The sequence below is a fragment of the Diplotaxodon limnothrissa genome, linkage group LG14 (assembly GCF_057381915.1).
Source record: "Diplotaxodon limnothrissa isolate DT_005_m linkage group LG14, D_limnothrissa_male_GT1.1, whole genome shotgun sequence".
Taxonomy (NCBI): domain Eukaryota; kingdom Metazoa; phylum Chordata; class Actinopteri; order Cichliformes; family Cichlidae; genus Diplotaxodon; species Diplotaxodon limnothrissa.
The window spans coordinates 489,602-510,644 of NC_140609.1; the positions used below are offsets into that span (position 1 = coordinate 489,602).

A 21,043-nucleotide genomic window follows, 5' to 3' on the forward strand; every position below is an offset into this window, starting at 1 on the left:
ATTTCCTTTCTAAAGCTTTTATTTTGAAGGCCCCGCTCGGAAGTGGGCGTCTTTGTGGAAGCTAAGGTTTAAGCACATAGCGCAGACATTCCCTACACACACCCTCAGTGTTTAAAGGTTCCAGAGGAGCCCCGGGACCGGCTACGATGATCTGTATCCTGCTGGTAGCCGGGCACGGCACCGTGTTAGAGGCCCAGATTAAGGTGAGTCGGTTCAACGTTGCAGCAGCAACAGTGCAAAGTTCACGTTAGTTGTGAAGCCGCCGAACTGCCCGAAACAAGCTGACACTTTGGCGCCGCTTGAACTCTGGCTAGTGTTCGTACGTCCCTTAGCATGTTTACGAAATATTAACCATGTAATGGGAAATCCGGCTGACAAACCAGCGCATGTTTTCAAAACGTCGTTTTCAACGACGTGTCTGCAGCCCCCCCTACAGGCCGTTGCGACGATAACATGGCAGGGTTTTTCTAAAGCGGCGGTGCGCGATAAAGTACTGATGGGACATTCAGTGTTTAAATATCGTCTTTACTATGAGAGACGCTAACAGAGATGGCTTATTTCACTAGTTTGGCCACTGTGTGTGTGCTGTCCACTACACGCCTGTAACTGGTAAGACTTTTCTGTCATAAGGTACAAACTTTTCTGCTCTTTTTTTCAGTGAAGTGTCATTTACATGAAAAATGTATTTTCAAGAGAGATTTTGCAAAGACTGCAGCAGAAATGGCAACAATACGAACACGACAGTTCATTATGGGATCAAAAAGGACTGGAGTGGTTTAATGCAGGTACAACAGTGCTGCTGTCGGTTTACCAATGCAAGCAACAAAGCAGGACGTGAGCTGCGTCCAGTCCTTGTTTGGTCCTCAGGTATACAAGTCCACGTGATTCTTTTGAGCAGAGGGGGGCTCGCAGAAAATCTCTGTATTTCATGTGAAATAAATGAAAGGTGTAAAAACGTTCAGGTAGTGTGCAGCGCTGTTAGTGTAATCCAAGTTTTAGCTGCTTTCACAAAACCTGTGATGATAGAATTTGTTGAATTGGTTCAGTATCCACGTAAGCCACAGAGATGTTACCACAGCATAGCCCATGTTGTTGATGTGTTGCTACAAAGGTGATAATTAGGCCTATTGACTTAGCCATGTTTCATGCCGAATGGGGAGGCTGTTAGCAGGTTGTGGTTTTTGTGTAGTAAATCTTCCTTTTGCTGCCAGAATGATGAAACAGGCCTGTACAGCCACCTGAGCGGGGTACCTAAGGCCTTGCTTCCTGGAATTGGAGGAAAGAAGATCCTTGACTTTTGGTGGGAAACTGTTAACATGTGCGTGAGCGTGATCCACACGTGATCCGGAGAGCTTTCATGTTCCTCTGCATCTCACTGACGGTGTCTGTCTGTGTCTCCAGGCGCCAGCTGTTCACAGAGGTCTATCTGGTTACCAATGCTGATAAGTGAGTGGCAGTGATTGCACGGATTGGCTGGTGTTTGGAAGCTTTGCCATAGTTTTGCTTTTCCTTCCACTCCTGTTCTCTGAACCCGACCAGGTACAAGCACTACGAGCGCTGGGCCACAGCTACCGACTTCCCTGTGGAAAATATCATAAATGACGGCAGTACTACGCTGGAGGATCGCCTCGGGGCCGTGGCTGACCTGGAGTTGGTCGTACGCAGCCGGAAGCTGCAGGACGACATTATGGTGGTATGATCGCTCTGTCCGTGCCTAATGGACTAAATAACACTGAACAATCCCGAAGCCTGCTATTCAGCGTTTCTTCTCTGTGTGAGCAGATTGCTGGAGACATGCTGTGTGCAGACCAAAACTTTGACATTGCTCAAGTTATTCGCTTCTTCAGGTCAAAGGTGAGATTTTCATAGTACAGGTAGATGCCATTTATCTTGTATGAACTGACACCAAGCCTTGTGTTTTCATGACAGACTGCATATAAAAGACCATCACAGTGATGGTACCTGTTGGTCGAGTGTGTGGTTATCATCTAACTGTAGCAGATGTTAAAGTTTTAACATTTAATGTAGTCTTTTGAGTGGACAGTGTGAACTTCTGTGAGGTATATGTTACGCCCCTAGTCTAGGCGTGTAGAGACGTACATAAGGTTGGAGGAGAGAGAGACAAATCCCCGCCCTGGTTCCCAAGCCAGACATCCAAAACCAGTTGTGAGTAAAAAAGGTGATTTGTATTACAGGTAATGAAGCATAGCTCCAGGGTGAACCCAGGCCAAAGTAATAAACAAAACCAACTAAGTCCCACCAGAGAAAACTAACTAAACCCTAAGAAAGAAACAGAACAAACAAATGACAATACTAACCCTCGCTCCCTAACCCGGAAAACAGGAGAAAACTGTTTCAAAGAAAAGGCGGCTCCCCCCTTCTGCTTCAGAGTGCCTAAGCACTAAGTTAACACACCAAGAGCGGCTCTCACAGATCACGCTCACACACATGCACAGTAACAGTTTAGGCTGGGAAACCAGGTCAGGACCGCGTCGGCTGTCAAGCTACTCGCTCGCCCCACTCTCTCTCTCTCTCTCGGGAGCTGTCAGAGCGGCTTTTTGAACGTGGTCACCTGTTCCATGGTCCAATCAGCTGCTCACTACTCTTCATTAGGGGAGGGACCTGTAAAGAGTCTTAAACACAGTAAAGAGACACAGAACAAACAGCCCACACAGTGTTCTTATGGCCACAGCCGTAACAGTATAGCAGTGGTGTGGTAGGAGATACTACTGTGGATCAGTATGGCCGACATAGTTTGACTGACATCAGCTGATATGATGGGTGATATTTATCTTGTGCCAAATGTGCAAAGTTGAAGTGATGAAGCACCTGTCAGCTGAAACAAAGGTGAGCACATTAAACCATATACATATTAAATCATATTGCTATTTCAGTGCACGCTAGAAGAAACATGGGAAATATGTTTGCTTGTGTTTTTAAAAATCATTTCACAGTGATATGGCTGCTGTCTTGTACAGCGCAGCTGTTACTTTCAACTATTTAAAGAGAAACAGCCTTCAATCATGTTATGAATGTTGCTGTTTGTCCACCAGGGGGCAGTCTGCCACTTCCCTGTTGGCAACAAGTAGCCTATTATTTTTAAACTTCATTATCAAATTATCTTCATAAGGACTCATAAATAACTCTAATGATATCTCTTTATGTTTTATGTGTTTTTAAAAAGATCACATTTAAAATAGTCACCTTTTTTAAATCACCAAATATTGGTATTGGTCATAAAATCGTCTATCAGTCCGATCACCGTGTTTGTTTAATGGTTTGTAACACTGACAGCACTCTGTGACTTTTGTTTTCATACAAATCAAACATTTGTCACAATGAGGTCATTTTTTAAAAAAGCAAAGAATGAATTCAGCACGGTAGCGTGGAGGTTAGTGCTGTCGCCTTACAGCAGGGGTGTCGAACTCCAGGCCTCACGGGCCGGTGTCCTCGATCCAACACAGCTCATTTAAATGTGTTGAAGTTCTCCAGAGGCCTGGTAATGAACCAGTCATTTGATTCAGGTGTGTTGACCCATGGTGATATCTAACACCTGTTGGACCCCGGCCCTCGAGGCCTGGAGTTCCCCACCCCTGCCTCACAGCAACAAGGTCCTGGGTTTGAATCCACTGTATGGGCGGGGCCTTTCTGTTTGGAGCTTGCATGTTTTCCTGTGTCTGTGGGTTCTCCCCGGGTACTCTGGCATCCTCCCACAGTCCAAAGACATGCAGTTAGTGCGGTTAACTGGTGATTGTGAATTTCCCATAAGTGTGAATGGTCATCTGTGTTAGCCCTGCGACAGACTGGTGATCTGTCCAGGGTGTATCCTGCCTCTCGCCTCTGTGGTAGCTGGGATAGGCTTCCCCTGTGACTCTGATAAAGATAAGTGGAAGAGATTGGATGGATGGGATGAATTCCACAGAAGGTTACACAGTCGTAAGTTGGTTATTGGCTATGATATGGGCTTAAGAGTTAACAGTTCGTAGCTTTTGTGCAGCAGTTTTGCTAATAAGCCCTTTTTGTGGATTAAGGGTGAATTATGTGTGCTAGCTCACCATGTTGTGTCTCCACTGCAGCCTGGTGAGCTGATCATATACTACGAGCTGGAAGAAGGAGAGAAGAGCAGCTCCAGAGGCATCGTAGAGGTCTGCCATGATTCCCACAGGTGAGGTCGGTGCTGGCAACATTCCTTAGAAATGCTGGTCCACGGTGACATGATAGCATCACACAGCAGAGTTGTTGTCGTTTGATCACAGTTAACTCCGTGTCCTGCTCAAAAAGCCAGTTTGAGATGATTTGAGCTTTGTTGTGTTATACTGTTGGAAGCAGCGATCAGACATAAATACACTGTGGTCATAAAGGGACATGATCGGAAACAGCACTATACATGATGTAGCCGCTACTGAAAATATCCCCCACACCCTAACAGCAGCACCACCTGCTTGAACTGACTGGACAACACAGGATGGATTCAAGCTTTCATTAAATTACACCAAACTGTGAGCCAACATCCAAATGTTGTGACACGCCTCAAGACCTGGGGTCCGTTCTTCGTGCCTCGCTTACTACATCCAAGATCAAATCATCGCGCTAACTGTGAGCTCGCTATTCCGGTTCTCCGAACACACCTGCTGTTGACGATTAGTACAGCTGGATGAAGTAATGTGAGATCACTGGGTGGCTTAACAGGGGCTACGCATCGATAGCAGAAACATTGATCTGCAACCCTTTGATTGGTCGGCGAAAATGTCGAAGGAGAGCGCTCGGTATTTTTCGGCAGCAGAGCAAGAACTCTTGATTGAGAGATTTCAGGAGTTTCAGAGTTTAATTAAAACGCAAGGGAACACTGCAAAGGCTGCAAAAGCAAGGAGAGAGGGCTGGCAGGAAGTTGCTGACAAATTAAACTCGTAAGTGATTTAATAATAACAATAATAATGGATTGGATTTATACAGCGCTTTTCAAGGCACCCAAAGCGCTTTACAATGCCACTATTCATTCACTCTCACATTCACACACTGGTGGAGGCAGCTACGGTTGTAGCCACAGCTGCCCTGGGGCTGACTGACAGAAGCTGCCATATCGCGCCATCGGCCCCTCTGGCCAACACCAGTAGGCGGTAGGTGAAGCGTCTTGCCCAAGGACACAACGACCAGACTGTCCGAGCCTTCCGGTTACAGGACGAACTGCCAACTCCTTGAGCCACGATCAACCAATTTGAAATTTAACAAAACAAACAAAACATTTATGGAAATATTTGTGGCTGTTTGTTGTTTGTTTTGTTCTACTTGAACACTGAAGTGGCCCTTACATGAGAGGAGGGTTCGGGTTAGCTCATCTAAGTGTGAGACCTGCTGTAGCCATCGGCTTTAAATTTTGACCTGTTGTCCATTCACAGCGGCTCTTCTGTGGTTCACTTACTGTTGCTTTCCCATCAGTTCAAAGGAAAATGCAGACTTACGATTGGCTGTGAAATATTTGTGTTAATTATGTTATTAATTATGTTGTGTTAATATTTGCAGCTGAGAGTGAATGCTTTATATGCTGCACTTTCTGAATCAGGGTAACTCGCTTCTTGGAAAAGCCACAGGAAGGGCAGACGGCGTCCCAGCTAGCCAGCGTGGTGTTCTACTGCATCCAGAGGGACACGCTGTCCTACATGTCGGACTTCCTGAGCCAGCAGCCTCAGACCGTGGGCAGGGCTTTTGGACAGTTCTGGGTTCGTAAAGCTAAAGCAGCTCACGTGCTTCTTTCCATGCAGGCAGCAATGTGCAGGAACAGTTTTGAACTCAACTGCCTTTTATTCTTGTTGCATTGTTGTATCTAAACCCATCAAATCCATCCAACTTTATAACAAGCTAAAAAAAGTGAAGACTTACTTTAATGGCTGTTTCTCCTCAGGAGTGGCTCATCAATGAGAAGCAGCGCCACGTGTTTGGTATGAAGCTTCCTACTGGCTTCCAGCTGATCGGACAAGTGGTTTGTATTCTTACCTCAGCTCGACACTTCCCTCTGCATCAATGCAAACAAGCTGGAGACGAGTGCTCGATTTATTTTATACTCGAGTTTGTCAGCAAATGAGGCCGTACCACGGAGAATCCTGGCTTCTGCATTAAGGCTGTTTGCAGTGAACAATCAAGATGAGTAAATACATTTAAGCTGCAATGTTGTGGCCAGAGGAACAAACAGTAACTCAGTCTCAGAGTCAGTTATCCTGCAGGTTCAAATGAATAAAGTTCAAATTTGGGCTGTTTTGAGATCAGTTTGGCAGTTTTTCAAACATGTAGATTTTATAGGTCATCAGAGAACATTACACACAATCAGACATAATGAACTTCACCTGCACAGTCAGCTGTGTTGAATCTTGGTCAGATAGCACTGAGTGTAGACTGAGGAGTGGGTGAGGTAGGTGAAGCTGAAGCCATCAGAAGCAGGTGATAGTAAGTGCCTGATGTGGAAGAACATGTTCAAACCAAGAGGCACAAGTTGCCTGCCTGCAGTCAATGTATCACCGTGAGTAAAGCGTCTATAACCCTAACCCGAGTTACTGGTTCTGTTAGCTCTATGAGGATGTAACATCCTGGACAGGGAGGAACGCTGGTTTGAGCGCCGAGTCAAGGAGGCCATTTACATGAAAAAGGGAAAGACCATCTCTGAATGGAGGAGGGGCCTAAGGGTACATCTGTCACCATCTTACAATGCTGTGATTGCAGCCATTCCCCAACTCTCTGTGAATGGGACTGATGGCCATTGATCAGTGGTTGTTGATCAATGGTCATGAGAATTTGTATAATTATGATGAAGGAACTGACCTCCCAGCCCTTTGTTCCTCAGTGGGCTGGTTTCAGTCACTATGCAAATGTCCTGTTTATAAGATTGAAACCTGCAGTCAGCTGAGACTGAAGACATCACCTGGATGAGACACGAAACGTTTCTCCCACTGAAAACATCCATCCATCCATCCATCCATCCATCATCCATCCATCATCCATCCATCTTCATCCGCTTTATCCGAGGCCGGGTCGCGGGGGCAGCAGCCTAAGCAAAGAGGCCCAGACCTCCCTCTCCCCAGCCACCTCCTCCAGCTTATCCGGGGGAACACCAAGGCATTCCCAGGCCAGCCGAGAGATATAATCTCTCCAGCGTGTCCTGGGTCTGCCCCGGGGCCTCCTCCCGGTGGGACATGCCTGGAACACCTCACCCAGGAGGCGCCCAGGGGGCATCCTCGCCAGATGCCCGAACCACCTCAGCTGGCTCCTTTCGATGTGGAGCAGCAGCTGCTCTACTCTGAGCCCCTCCCGGATGGCCGAACTTCTCACCCTATCTCTAAGGGAGAGGCCAGCCACCCTTCGAAGGAAGCTCATTTCTGCCGCTTGTATCCGCGATCTCGTTCTTTCGGTCACTACCCACAGCTCGTGGCCATAGGTGAGGGTAGGGACGTAGATCGACCGGTAAATTGAGAGCTTCGCTTTTACACTCAGCTCCCTCTTCACCACGACGGACCGGTGCAGCGTCCGCATTACTGCAGCTGCAGCCCCAATCCGTCTGTCGATCTCCGGCTCCCTTCTCCCATCACTCGCGAACAAGACCCCGAGATACTTGAACTCCTCCACTTGGGGCAGGAACTCATCCCCGACCCGAAGTGGGCACGCCACCCTCTCCGTGAATTCGCTACCGCTACCAGGTGTGTTGACCCAGGGTGAGATCTAACACCTGCAGGACACCGGCTCTCGAGGCCTGGAGTTCCTGCCATAACCCCACCTCTGCTAAACTCTACACTTGGCACAGTGCAGTACTAGTACTGTGCCCCTGGCAACCGTCAAACCCAGACTTGTCTATTGATGTTTAGTAGTGAGGAAATTTCACAGCTGGATTTGTTACACAGGTGATATCCTGTCATGGTACCACACTGGACTTCAGTGAGCTCCTATGAGCGACCCATTCTTTCACAAATGTACAGACCCTTTCCAAAAAATTTGAATATCATGGAAAAGTTTATTTATTTCCATAATTCCATTCAAAACATTAAACTTTCATAGATTATAGATTCAGGGCCCACAAACGATTTCAAGTACTTAGTAGTTTATTTGTACATAATTTGGGCTTCCAGCTCATGAAATCCATGAAAACATGATTTCGAAAAATTAGAAACTATAAAGACATGAGCCCAAATTTTACAGGGCATGAATGTTTTAAACTGAGTTTTACACATAACTCATCTACTAACTCAGACCTTCCCAAAGTGTGGGGCCCGCCAGAGCCATTGCAGGGGGGGCGCGGCATGAAAAGGGGGAAAAAACAAAATGCCTATACACTGCTAGCAAGGGCTCCCACAGAAACGCAAAGCAGGAGATGAAGCATCGCTGAATATGTTTCCAAACCAATTTCCTTCCAAGCCAAAGACTAGAAAATATGGTGAAGCACATCTGCCCTTTGGCTTCACCTGCACAGGTGCTGAGGTAGGTCTCCCTGCAGGTTTTCCCTGTCGGGAGCAGCACTGGGCTGTTTAAACCACGGACAAACAGGATCCCACAGCTGTTTATGTTTTTAAACCCATTTTGCACAGAGAGACATTTTTTGAAAAATGTATTGACAGCAATGTTGAATATTACAGTATTACACAGGAAAAAACAACTACATGTAAAACAATCACACCGTGACGCCTCTGCCTTTGTAAATAGAGGGACAGTAACTGCGTGTTTATGTAAGCGTGTAAACCTGCAGATAGAGACAAAATACTCTTAATCTGACTGTCATTCTGCAATTCATCTCATGTAAACAATAACGTGGCGCACAGCTGACGTGAAAAAGGCACATACCTTTGACGTTGCGTGACGAACTCTGTATTCCTCGTCCACACGTAAACACAAAAAAGGAGTTTAAAAAATCTGTTTTTGGTGATTCGAAACGCCGTTTACGTGGACGAAACAGCTGCGTTTTCAAAATCACCCGTGTAGGTGCGGACGCAGCGTAAAAGAGTTGGTAGTTTATTTTCTTACTACCTGCAGATTACTTGTATTTGCTTAATTGTTTACTAAATGTTTGAGGTGTGAAATAAACCGCAATGGCGCAAAATATGGGCGTGTGTGGTTGGAGGATGTTTGCGAGAGGGGGCGAATATTTTTCTTGTCAAACAAAGGGGGGCCCAGCAAAAAAAGTTTGGAACCACTGTACTAACTCAAAGCACCTGCACAGGTTTTCCCAGGTGTCATTAATTTGCTTCACTTTGATCCAGTTGTCTCAGTTAGGTTCAATATGGGGAAGACTGCACACTTGACAACTGGCCAGAGGAGCATCAATGGTACCCGCCATAGGATGGGTAAGCCACAAAAGTTTATAGCTAAGGAGGCTGGCTGTTTAGAGTGCTGTGTCCAAGCATATCAATGGAAAGTCTAGTGGAAGGGCAAAATGTGGCAGGAGAAGATGCACCAGCATTCAGCGGATTATCAGACAGAAGATTCAAGAATCTGGTAGAGACCCAGAAAGAGTGGAATGAGGCAGGAATCAAAGCTTCAAAACCACTTCTGAGCCTGAGCGACTCAACTGGGCCAAGGAGAAGATGGACTGGACTGTTGGCCAGTGGTCAAAGGTCCTCTTTTCTGATGAAAGTAAAGTGTGCCTTTCATTCAGGAATCAAGGTCCAAGTGTTTGGAGGAAGATGGGTGAGGAACAGAACCCAAGTTGTTTGAGGTTCAGTGTCAAATAACCACAGTCAGTCATGATTTGGGCTGCAATGTCCGGTGCAGGTGTTGGTAAACTCTGCCTTCTTAAATCCAAGGTTACCGCAACAGTCTACCAGAGTGTTTTAGATGACTTTATGATTCCTTCTGCTGAGGATCTGTATGGAGATGCAGATTTCATCTTCCAGCAGGACATGGCCCCTGCCCATACCACCAGAAGCACCAAAACCTGGTTTGATTGCCATGCCATCACAGTGCTTGACTGGCCAGCCAACTCACCAGACCTAAACCCCATTGAGAATCTATGGGGTATGAAGAGGAAAAGACCCAGACCCCAAAACAAAGAGCTGACAGCAAGTACCAAGGAAATCTGGGCCTCCATAACTACCAGGCAATGCCACAGGCTGATTGCATCAATGCCACATCGAGGCAGTGGTTAAGGCGAAGGGATTCCCAACCAAGTATTGAAGATTGACATATCATTTTGAAAATACCACATTTTGATTAATTTGATGTGATCCTAATTTTTTTTTTCCTGCAAAAAATGAGAAGTGAATGGTGAGGTCTTCACAGTATTCATTTTTTTTGAAATCATGTTTTCATGGATTTCATGAGCTGGAAGCCCAAATTATGTACAAATAAACAACTAAGTACTTGAAATCGTCTATGAGAGTTTAACGTTGTGAATGGAATTATGGAAATTCCATTCAGAATATCATTTTCCATGATATTCTAATTTTTTGGAAAGGGTCTGTATGTAGAAGCAGCCTGCTTGCCTTGGTGTGTGATTTTATGCAGCTGTGCCCATGACAGTGATTGGAACACCTGGTTTGGACGGGCGAGTCAATATAGTGTACTCTCGAGTACCTGAAGCTAGAACTGCGCAGGATGGATCCTCTTTAAGGGAACCATTATTGTCTGGGGTAAAAAGAGTAAAACAAAATTGCATTTATATTTTACATTAATGTAAAATCTATCTTAAGTACATTTCTGCGTACAGTTACTTTACTTCCTTTTTCTGGTTAAATTTCAGTCTAACACCACTTTCTCTCACAACATCTCAGGGACTGTCAGACTACACCAAGTGGCTCACCCACTACTCCACCAAGCAGCAAGGCAGCCCTGCTAAACCTATTACATGCCGGTCATACGCCAGGTAAGAAAGCATGGACACGCAACTGCCACACTTTGGTATAAAATACTTCCCAAATCTCTGACGACTCCCAGGGTGGGACTAATGGGGAATCCCTCAGATGGCTTCAATGGAAAAACAATCGCCATGACCATCGCTAACTTCTGGGCTGAGGTTACTCTGCTGGAGACCCAGACTTTGGTAATACAAATGACCACATATTCTTATAAACTAAAACATCTCCACTCTGTTCTAAAGTATTGTGACCTTTGTAGGTTTTAGTCCCTCATCCACTCAACGACCCCACAGAGTTTGGCAGCCTGCAAGATCTGTTCTGTATCAGCAGGAAGGAAGGGTGTGTATGCAGCCAGCTGACTGAGCCCAAAGGCAGGATGGAGGCGTCATAGTGAGGAAGTCTTTGTCTTTATTACTGATTGCAGGTACCTGGGGGGTCTTCGACTGCTACAGGCGACATGTAAGAAGTTTTACCAGTTCTGCTCCAAACAAGGGTGAGGGTACCTGCTGCTATCCGTCTGTGTAGATCACAGGTGTCAAACTCCAGGCCTCGAGGGTCAGCGTTATGTAGGTTTTAGATGTGTCTTGATCCAACACATCTGATTTAAATGGCTAAATGACCTCCTCAACCTGTCCTGAAGTTCTCCAGAGGCCTGGTAACGAGGTAATGTGATTCAGGTGTGTTGACCCAGGGTGAGATCTAAAACCTGCAGGACACCGGCCCTCGAGGCCTGGAGTTGGACACCCCTGGTGTAGATGATCTCTAATGTACTCTGTGCGTGTCTGCTGATTCATAAGAGCTAAAACACTTCATAACAAAGCCTTGTCTCTTATTGAAAGCAGGTGAAGAATTACCTGCTTTGACATAAGAGCTTGTAGAGAAAATGTAATGAAAAAAATGAAAAAGTAATTAATAACAAGCTGCTAATGTCAGATCTCACATGCTTACACAGTGGAGACTAGTGGACAGTTGTAACACTTACAAGGTACATCTGAAGGCAATACTCAGATCTGATGCTCAAGGGGACCATACTTTCCTTCAAGACAATGTTAGGATGTATTTATATCTCTGTGTGACTGAAAAGCCAGTGTTGCTCGTGTAACTTCTAGAAAGGTTAATGACGAGAACTCGCAGCTGTTGAGCTGAACCGCAGTTAGCACCAAGGTGTCAACAACGAAACCTGGGATGTGACGTGGACGAGATTTACAACAAAAGTCTCCACAGCCTATGTCAGCATGGGGACAGGAAGGTTGACTTGGACAAAGCAACCAATCTCAGTCAAAGCTGTGTCACGGCGTGCTAGCCAACCACCCTCTGAATGTAGACCGATTAGTTATACTTCTTTGCTATGTGGATTTATTGGATTTTCATCATTTGTTTAGTGCCGTTGATCATGTTAGCCATGTAGTATTGTCTCTGATATGACTGAGCTTGTGTAACAGGCTGTAGATTGTATGGTTAGCCTGTTAGCTGTAACTGAGCAAATGTGTCAAATCATTCGTCTAAATATTTGAATGTTTTCAGTCTGTGCAGACTGTCTGTCCTTAAACGTTTGTGAACGAGTTCACTGAATGTGCGTGTGCTGCTATAACACGGGCCGTCAGTTTGTGACGGCATTTTGCTACATCAGACCGTCGGCACTTGTGTTGGCAGACATGCTGGTATTAGCTAACCGTCCATTCATGAACTGATTGAGTTTGATCATAAAATTCAAGCTACTCCTGGAGTCCAAGAATCCATCCATCCATTCGCTTCCGCTGATCCTTTTCAGGGTCGCGGGGGACGCTGGAGCCCATCCCAGCTGTCATAGGGCGAGAGGCGGGGTACACCCTGGACAGGTCGCCAGTCTGTCGCAGGGCCAACACACAGGGACAGACAACCATTCACACTCACATTCACACCTAGTGGCAATTTGGATTATCCAATTAACCTATCCCCACAAGCTGCATGTCTTTGGACGGTGGGAGGAAGCCGGAGTACCCGGAGGGAACCCACGCAAAGACGGGGAGAACATGCAAACTCCACACAGAAAGACCCCGGCCTGATGGTGGAATTGAACTCAGGACCTTCTTGCTGTGCGGCAACAGTGCTAACCACCGTGCCACCGTGCTGCCTGAGTCCAAGAATAAACATGGAAATACAAAGTCCAGTTTTATTAAAGTACAAATACTCACTTACTTTCAGTAATACAGACACAACTGTAAACGACTGCATGAGTTCACTGTTGAATTGTCTGAGAGTGCTATGGTTGTAGACAGGGCCGCGCAGAGACATTAGAAGGGGTGGGTACTCAAGCCCCGCCCCCCACATGTGCCTGGTTGTAGATATGTGGAAAGGTTCAAATGCCACCAGAACCCTGTTAGCTGTTTACAGGTTTGGATCACACAGGCTGGTTTTCAAAGCTCATCCAATGCTCTGCATTCTTCTCTGCAGGATTGCTTTGACAAAGCAGAACTTCACCCTGAAGTACGACACCAACATTCCCCGACAAGTGGTAAGGATCCCTTCAGATACTTCAGAGTGTAACACGTAAACGGTTGTGGCCTGTTTGCATCTAATTCAGTCTAATGATGATGTCATATATTTGTGTTTGTGTGAAGGGCCTTGCTGGAAGCAGGTGAGTATTTTTGCTTTGTTTTGAAATGGCGTACCATAACTCAGAGGTCATTTTGTGCACTTTGTAATGTTCTACTTGTTTATGATTCTCACAGTGCCATCGTCTCAGCTACTCTGAAGTGTCTCATGAAGTTCTACAACATCACAGATAATGTGAGGACATGTGACCAGTCTACCTACACACATATCTGCTTCCCTGGGTGAATGGGTTAAATGCAGAGGAACTATTTCCCTATGGGGACTAACACGCACACTTTACTTTATCTGAAATACAGGGTGGCCATTTATATGGATACACTGTAATAACATGGGGATGGTTGGTGGTATTAAAGTCCTGTTTGTGGCACATTAGTATATGTGAGGGGGGAAACTCCTCAAGATGGGCGGTGACCATGGTGGCCATTTAGAAGTCGGCCATCTTGGATGCAACTTTTGTTTTTTCAATAGGAAGAGGGCCATGTGACACATCAAACTTGGTAATGTCACAAGAAAAACAATGGTGTGCTTGGTTTCAACGTAACTTTATTCTTTCATGAGTTATTTACAAGTTTCTGACCACTTATAAAATGTGTTCAATGTGCTGCCCATTGTGTTGGATTGTCAATGCAACCCTCTTCTCCCACTCTGCACACACTGATAGCAACACCGCAGGAGAAATGCCAGCACAGGCACACATGGAATTCAATGGAAAGGTGGCGTGTGGACAAAGAAAGGCATATTTGAGTTCCTGAGTGCAGATCTGGGTCTTCTTCTCTAAAACTGTACTGCACTGAATGTCGTCCTGAGTCACGTTTGTTTTGGTTTTTATTAATGCTGCAGGATCTTCCCAAACCAATCAGAGCCAACTTCATCCTCGATGTGGAGACGGATGAGCTGTCCATTACTGCTGGGCTGCAGGACCGAGTGGTACAGGTCAGTCTGATGACCCACGGTGCGTGGACCTGCCTGTCAGTGTTAACTGTGAAGTGACAGACGGTACTGTTGTGTCTTGCAGGTGTATGAAGGCTTAGTGTACATGGATTTTAGCAAGGAGCTCATGGAAGAGCACGGCTTCGGTACTGACCTCCCTGTCAGCGCGCCATGAACGTTATATCCTGTAAAATAAAAGTTGTTACATCGTGTGTGTGTGTGTGTGGGTGGTTTCGGGAGACCTTTATAATCTCCTGCGTGATGTTAGTGCAGGACGTTTGCAGTTCTCAGTTTTTCTTATCGTTTGGATTTATTGTCATTTGATGCTGAAATTGTCTTCGTGTGTGTCTGTGCGTGTTTTCCATTATCAGGAGCATACATTCCTATGGACATGAGTGAACTTCCACCGTTCTGGCTGGCCTACCTGAGCGACCCCAGTGACTCTGGCCGTATCCATAGCAACATCCGACAGCGCTGGCTCAGTGGTACGTCTCCAAATCAGACGTTGTTCTTTTGAAGGCAGGAGGTGTCGAATGGTGCCGACGTTACAGCTGCTCAGCAGATGAATCCTACTGATGGTGATGATCTCGCGGTTTCCTGCTATACTGGTGCTCTGTAGTCACCTGCCGTGTTTCATCAGTATCAATACTGTTTCACTCAGGAGTGAGTCCAGTTCACGTGACCAAAACTAGTGACATTTCCACCACACTCCTATTTTGGAGTAATCCCACTATTCAAACCCATTGCTATAATCAGTGTCATGTGCTGTTCACTGGCAGGAACCATCCTGATACAAAGTCCGTGTTTTCTACAAATAACCCTTTGAAACGAACCAAAACCCTCCACGCTCAGGTCCAGGTCATTTCTATAGGGCAGAAACTCAGCTTCAGACTTGAGAGGTGATATCTCTAATATGTTCGTCTCAGACAATAGAAGCCGAACATACCTGCTGCTTAATGTTTGTGCCAATCAAAGTTGGATTAAAGGGACCAATCAGACAGATTCCACTTTCCACTGTACAGAAATTGGCTGTAGTTGAATTGCAGGCACAGCAGGGGATTCTCACAGGGTCATCCCCAACGATCTGTTTTATCAGACAGCATCAGTAACGTGCCGAAAATGAAATGAAGCCTCAGCTGTATCCTTAAAAACCATGCTCGCTATGTTTAGGCCTGCATTTCCAAACTGTCGCTCGATGTTCGAAGCAGAAGTCTCTCAGCACGTGTAAGCTGCTCCTACAAATGCTCTGCTGCTGCTCACCTCACAGACAGGATCTTTTAAAAGACGTTGAATTGTGTCCATGGTCTGAACAATAACATGTTAAAAATGACCAGAATAAAACATTTGAGACCTGATCAGTCAGACAGATCCACCCAGGAAGTCTCTGTCCCAGTATAAGGCGAATGGGATTGTTTTAAACTGAAAGTGTGTTTGCCAGAAAACACAAACGCACACCGGTCCATGCATTAGACTGCTTCTGTGTTTTGTGTCGTCCTGCAGGGGAGCTGCTGGTCATTGAAGCCATGAGGAGATTTGCTGAGCTGACTGATCAGGCCAGGTTAGTTTACAGCCTGTTACTCTGTAGCTCCTGTTTTCATGCATCCCTGTTCAAATTCAACTAATTTAACTGACTCATTAAAGTCGCAGGTTACTAAATGTATCCTATGCAGTCTGATTTCACCGGGGTCTGTCGCTTAGCAACACGTCAAAGACACACTGTGTGGTCATCAGTGTTGGGGTCATTGCACATGCTACACTGAATACATTTCTCTAAAGTAATGCAGTATGTTACTTAATTACTCCCAGGAGAAAGTAACTTGTTACATTATTTTTGCGTTTCTCTGTAAAATGTCTCAGAATTTTCTGTCAGCAGGACACAGACACACACAGACACACACACACACACACACAGACACACACAGACACACACAGACACACACACAGACAGACACAGACACACAGACACACACACAGACACAGACACACACACACACACAGACGGACACACAGACGGACGGACACACACAGACACACACACACAGACACACACACACAGACACACACACACAGACACACACACACAGACACAGACACACAGACACAGACACACACACACACAGACACACACACAGACACACACACAGACACAGACACACACACACACACAGACGGACACACAGACGGACGGACACACACAGACACACAGACACACACAGACACAGACACACACACCCACACAGACACACACAGACACACAGACACAGACACACACAGACACACAGACACACACAGACACAGACACACAGACACACACAGACACACAGACACAGACACACACAGACAGACAGACACACACACAGAGACACATACACAGACAGACACAGACACACAGACACACACAGACACACAGACACAGACACACACAGACACACAGACAGACACACACATACACAGACAGACACACACACATACACAGACAGACAGACACACAGACAGACACACACACACAGACAGACAGACACACACAGACAGACACACACACAGACAGACAGACACACACAGACAGACAGACACACACAGACAGACACACACACACACACAGACACACACAATCTTTCTCTTGCCTTTGTGTTCGTAGCCAAATTCTCACAGCATGAAGCAAAGATGAAAACCAGAACATGCAGGGGTCAGAGCGGTTGCCATGGTGATCCGACCACTCCTCAGTGTGTTACCTGTGGAGGTTCATGGTCTGGCGGTGCCACGTGTTGAGGCTTTATTTCCTCCACCGCTGCCGGCACAAATGTACCCGTGCCAGCTTGTGGCATTCACAGCGTTTTAATATAAAGTTTGGTGTCACGTGACTTCCTCCCTCAGGACGGCTTTCCGGGACAAGGACTGGAGCCGCCTGGTTCAACTGATGGACCAGAACTTTGAGCTGCGCCGGTAAACGACGCGTTTTGATTTGAGGCATGCATTCTGCACTCGCTGTATTCAGAGCTAACGTTAGCCCTCTATCCCACAGGTCTATTTACACCGATGACTGTCTCGGCCCCGGGAATCTCAAGATGGTTGAGCTGGCGAGGCAGGTGGGTGGTGTTTAAAGACCGCGCTGCATCAGGCTGTGTTTCTGTGTCCGTGCGTTCCTAAAGTCTGCGCTGGTTCTTGCAGTTTGGATCGGCAGTGAAGTTACCCGGCAGTGGGGGGGCGGTGGTGGGTCTGTGCCTGGACCAGGCGAGGCTGGTAAGAGTGCGCTGTGTGGAGGTCTCTGTAGGAACCTCTTAAATCTTACATGTGACAAATGCCTCGCTGGTAAATAACAAAAACTCAAACTAACATCGGTAAACAGTTGAACCAGGCAGGGTTAGCTCAGTGGTGGCCCCATGATCGGAAGGTCGGGGTTCGATTCCCCTGAACAGCTACGCTGAGGTACCCCTGAGCAAAGGTACCGTCCCTACACACTGCTCCCCGGCACCCAATGGCTGCCCACTGCTTGAGTGAACGGGAATTTCCCCACGGATCAATAAAATATACATTATTATTATTACATTATTAACCTCAATATAACCAAAACGAATCTCAGTTTAACCCAGAAATGTAAAACTAAATGTGATGGTAGTGCCCACCGATAATAACTCTGGCCTGGAGCTTTGTATTGATCTCGGTATTTCATCGTCTTGATTATTTAACTCGCTGCACTGAAAATTGGTGGCTTTGGCTCCAGTGGAGCGCTAACTCGCTAACTAGCAAACACAAATCCAGAGCTACATGTCGTTCTTGTTGCACATGTGGAGCTCTGTGACTGCTGAGGCGACTCCACCAAAACTATGGAGGGATTTTTCCAAATATTTAGAAACTATCCATCTACAGCAGGGCTCTCACACTAAATGAGCTGAGCTCAAAACAAACAAACAAGAAAACAAACACAGATTTCTGTACTGTTAGTTTGTTTACATTTCAAATATTGTATTGCACTGTAACTGAAGCCTTTCATTGAACAAACACACGCACTGGTGCTCTCTGTGCACACGTGGCAGCAGTGCTGCTGTCGTTGTGTTTAACAAAATAAACTGCAGACATGAGTGTGAGTCTGTCACTGAGTAACACAGCCGCAGCATGTTTGTGCTCTCTGATCATATCGGCTTCTGCCAGTGACCTTGACCTCAAGGTCGGAAGTCAGTGTTTCTGAAAAACACCATAAGATTTATCAGTGCATCTACTGGAAGGCTGAGACACTGGCAGCAAACCAGTATTTTCCCTAAGACGACAACCCAGAGATCCCAGATGTGGGAGGAGCTCCTCCAGGGTCAAGCGTGCAGACAAGCACACGGAGGTCACACAAACTGCTGCGCGTCATTCGGAGTTGCTGCATTTCAGTAAAACAAACTGGTCTCAGCATCGTTTTTTCACTGTGATTTTCAGAGTTTCTTTATTCAGTCTGCAGACGGGTGATTTTCATTTCCATCCTTTCATTCCACATGGTGACCAGTGACCAGCCTAGAATACAATAAAATAATCCTTTAAGTGTCCCACAAGGGGAAATTTGGACGTACCAGCAGCAAGAAAGACCTATACAAACAGACAGCAACAGGACTAATTATAAAATGACAACAAATTATACTGTCTGGTTTCTGTGATAGCTTATTCGATCAGTTGTTAATGAACAGCAGGGTTTGGGGGGATTGTTACCCTGCATGGCAGTGTGTGTACACCCAACTAGTTATGGGTTTTTGGAAAATCCCAAATGTAACACGTCATTTGTACAGTGACTGTATGTTTCTCGCCCGGCCCCCAGCCTCCTCCTCTGGTGGGAGACTGAGGAGTAGGGATGGGTATCGAAAACCCGTTCTTGTTGAGAACCGGTTCCCACTGTTTCAGTTCCTTGGAATTGTTTGCCATTTTTGCAAACGATTCCCTTATCGATTCCAGTCGCCCCGAATGACGTCATCACGTTGCGGAGCGTCATTTACCTGGCAGGAAACACGGCGCGTAAGCGGCTCAAACGCTCAAAAGTTTGGTTAGACTTTACGAGAACGGATGACGACAGGGCAACTTGCAATACTTGCAAAGTGGATGTTTAAGGGAGGAAACACTACGACTATGCAAAAGCATTTGATCACAAAACACACGATGACCTTAAATGAATGTCGTGTTTTTAATTCGCTCCGGACTCGTGAATCTCAACCCAGCAGCAGCGGTAATGTTTGCACGTCCTCTCCCGTTAATGCGGCAGGTAAACAATCAACTAACAGTGCATATTATGTTAGCGCGATCTGCCTTATTACAAAACCTGCCATTACTGTGCATTTAGTGACCATGATGAGACAGACAGAGTCTGGCTCAGATGCTGGCAGTTGTCGCTGCAGTCTGCCGGTAGCGTCTCCTTTCAGGCAGGATAGACGAATGTCACCGAGCAGAGACTCAGTTTGTGGTGAAAGCCTTGCACCCATTTGCCACAGCAGATGATTTTCAGTAAGTGAATGTGTTTAATTGTAGGCAGGGACATTACTGGATATTCTTGTGTAATTGCTACAGAATAATTTATGTTACACTTTGTTGTTGCTACAGGAGAATATTTATTTTATTATTTTACATTTACAATTTTTTTCCCTGGGGACCCTGTGACACCCCATTGAAGAGCCGCAGGCTGGATCTCTTAAGATCTCACTGTTGGGTTTGTAAGGCCATGTTACTAAATTTCTATCTTGTTCAAAGAGAAGATATAAAACAAAGTTCTAAGCTAATCGACCTCAGTGTTCTCCTTTTTTTTAAAAGAATCAATAAGAGAATCGATAAGAGAATCGAATCGTTAAACAGAATCGAAAATGGAATCGGAATCGTGAAAATCTTATCAATACCCATCCCTACTGAGGAGCATCTTAGGTCACTCGTGTCGCTGGGGCCTGTTGAAGTTGTGTATGTGGAGCCCTCTCTCTCCCTCTGATGCAGTCTGTGTTTGGCCCGCTAGGTGGAGATGAGGCGAGCTTTCCAGGAGGCAGGCTGTGTGTTCTGTGTCATCTCACCATATAACCCATCTGCCAGCGCTGTCGGTGGCCAACACTAACCTCACACGTCTCCACACGTCGGCTCAGTTGGGGCCAATTCACGGCCGTGGCACAGTGCACGTGTCTGAAAGAGCTCCGGTGTCGTTTCAAAGACTAAAATCACTACAGTGGAGAACAAAGCTTAGATGGCATTTATGCATTTTAATAATTTTGTGTTTCATAGAATTCAAAATGTGCCAGAAGTGCAATAAAAATAATTTCCAAAGCCCTAACATATCCATGTTTGTTCCTCACAGTCTGTGACCAGAGCTCCAGCAGGTCCGACTGTAATACCGCCAAGTGTTCATGATAATGAGGGGAAATAAAGTGATACTGATGAAAGAACCAACAGTTAGTGTCTGGTATTAAAATGTGTCCGAGTTGTTTTCAGTGCAAAACAATCATTTTATAGGAAACGGTGTCTGGAGCCTGTCGGTGCCGCCCAGCACAGACGGCCCCGCTGCTGTTCTGCTTTAATGGGCAGCAGTGGACACATGACGCACTGCTGTCCTACATACGATCACGTAATTGTGTATAATCCAAGTGTATTTTTACACACAATAAAGGCAGCTTTCACAGCGGCTCGTGTCTGTTTCACGCTATAGTAAAGCCGCCGGTGTCGGTGCGTGAGCTGCGCTGTGCTGCTTCCTC

At 46.0% G+C, this 21,043-nt stretch overlaps 1 protein-coding gene across 3 annotated transcripts; it reads left to right on the plus strand.

Moving 5' to 3' along the window:
- Window positions 1–34: 34 nt before the first annotated feature.
- Window positions 35–21,011, plus strand: gkup (glucuronokinase with putative uridyl pyrophosphorylase). Of its 3 annotated transcripts, XM_085371639.1 has the most exons (23): window positions 35–203; window positions 1,212–1,318; window positions 1,402–1,446; window positions 1,540–1,693; window positions 1,783–1,854; window positions 4,077–4,165; window positions 5,561–5,717; window positions 5,900–5,977; window positions 10,743–10,834; window positions 10,906–11,011; window positions 11,086–11,165; window positions 11,251–11,319; window positions 13,260–13,320; window positions 13,427–13,443; window positions 13,538–13,595; window positions 14,262–14,354; window positions 14,437–14,497; window positions 14,723–14,836; window positions 15,852–15,909; window positions 17,226–17,294; window positions 17,374–17,437; window positions 17,520–17,591; window positions 20,317–21,011. In XM_085371639.1, exons 1-23 carry the CDS (start codon window positions 147–149, stop codon window positions 20,410–20,412), a joined length of 1,869 nt encoding a protein of 622 aa, XP_085227765.1. In that variant the 5' UTR covers window positions 35–146; the 3' UTR covers window positions 20,413–21,011. The 3 variants fall into 3 exon arrangements, with proteins under 3 accessions (XP_085227765.1, XP_085227766.1, XP_085227767.1); XM_085371640.1 differs by lacking the exon at window positions 17,226–17,294; XM_085371641.1 differs by lacking the exon at window positions 1,212–1,318 and having other exon boundaries at window positions 199–203.
- The last annotated feature ends 32 nt before the right edge of the window (window positions 21,012–21,043 follow it).

Bases quoted from the DNA above. Each gene is read 5' to 3' on its own strand.
- gkup (XM_085371639.1), top strand. From the start codon at position 147: ATGATCTGTATCCTGCTGGTAGCCGGGCACGGCACCGTGTTAGAGGCC. The intron at 14,498-14,722 runs GTACTGACCTCC...TTCCATTATCAG, and splicing joins CATGGAAGAGCACGGCTTCG to GAGCATACATTCCTATGGAC. The intron at 14,837-15,851 runs GTACGTCTCCAA...GTCGTCCTGCAG, and splicing joins CCGACAGCGCTGGCTCAGTG to GGGAGCTGCTGGTCATTGAA.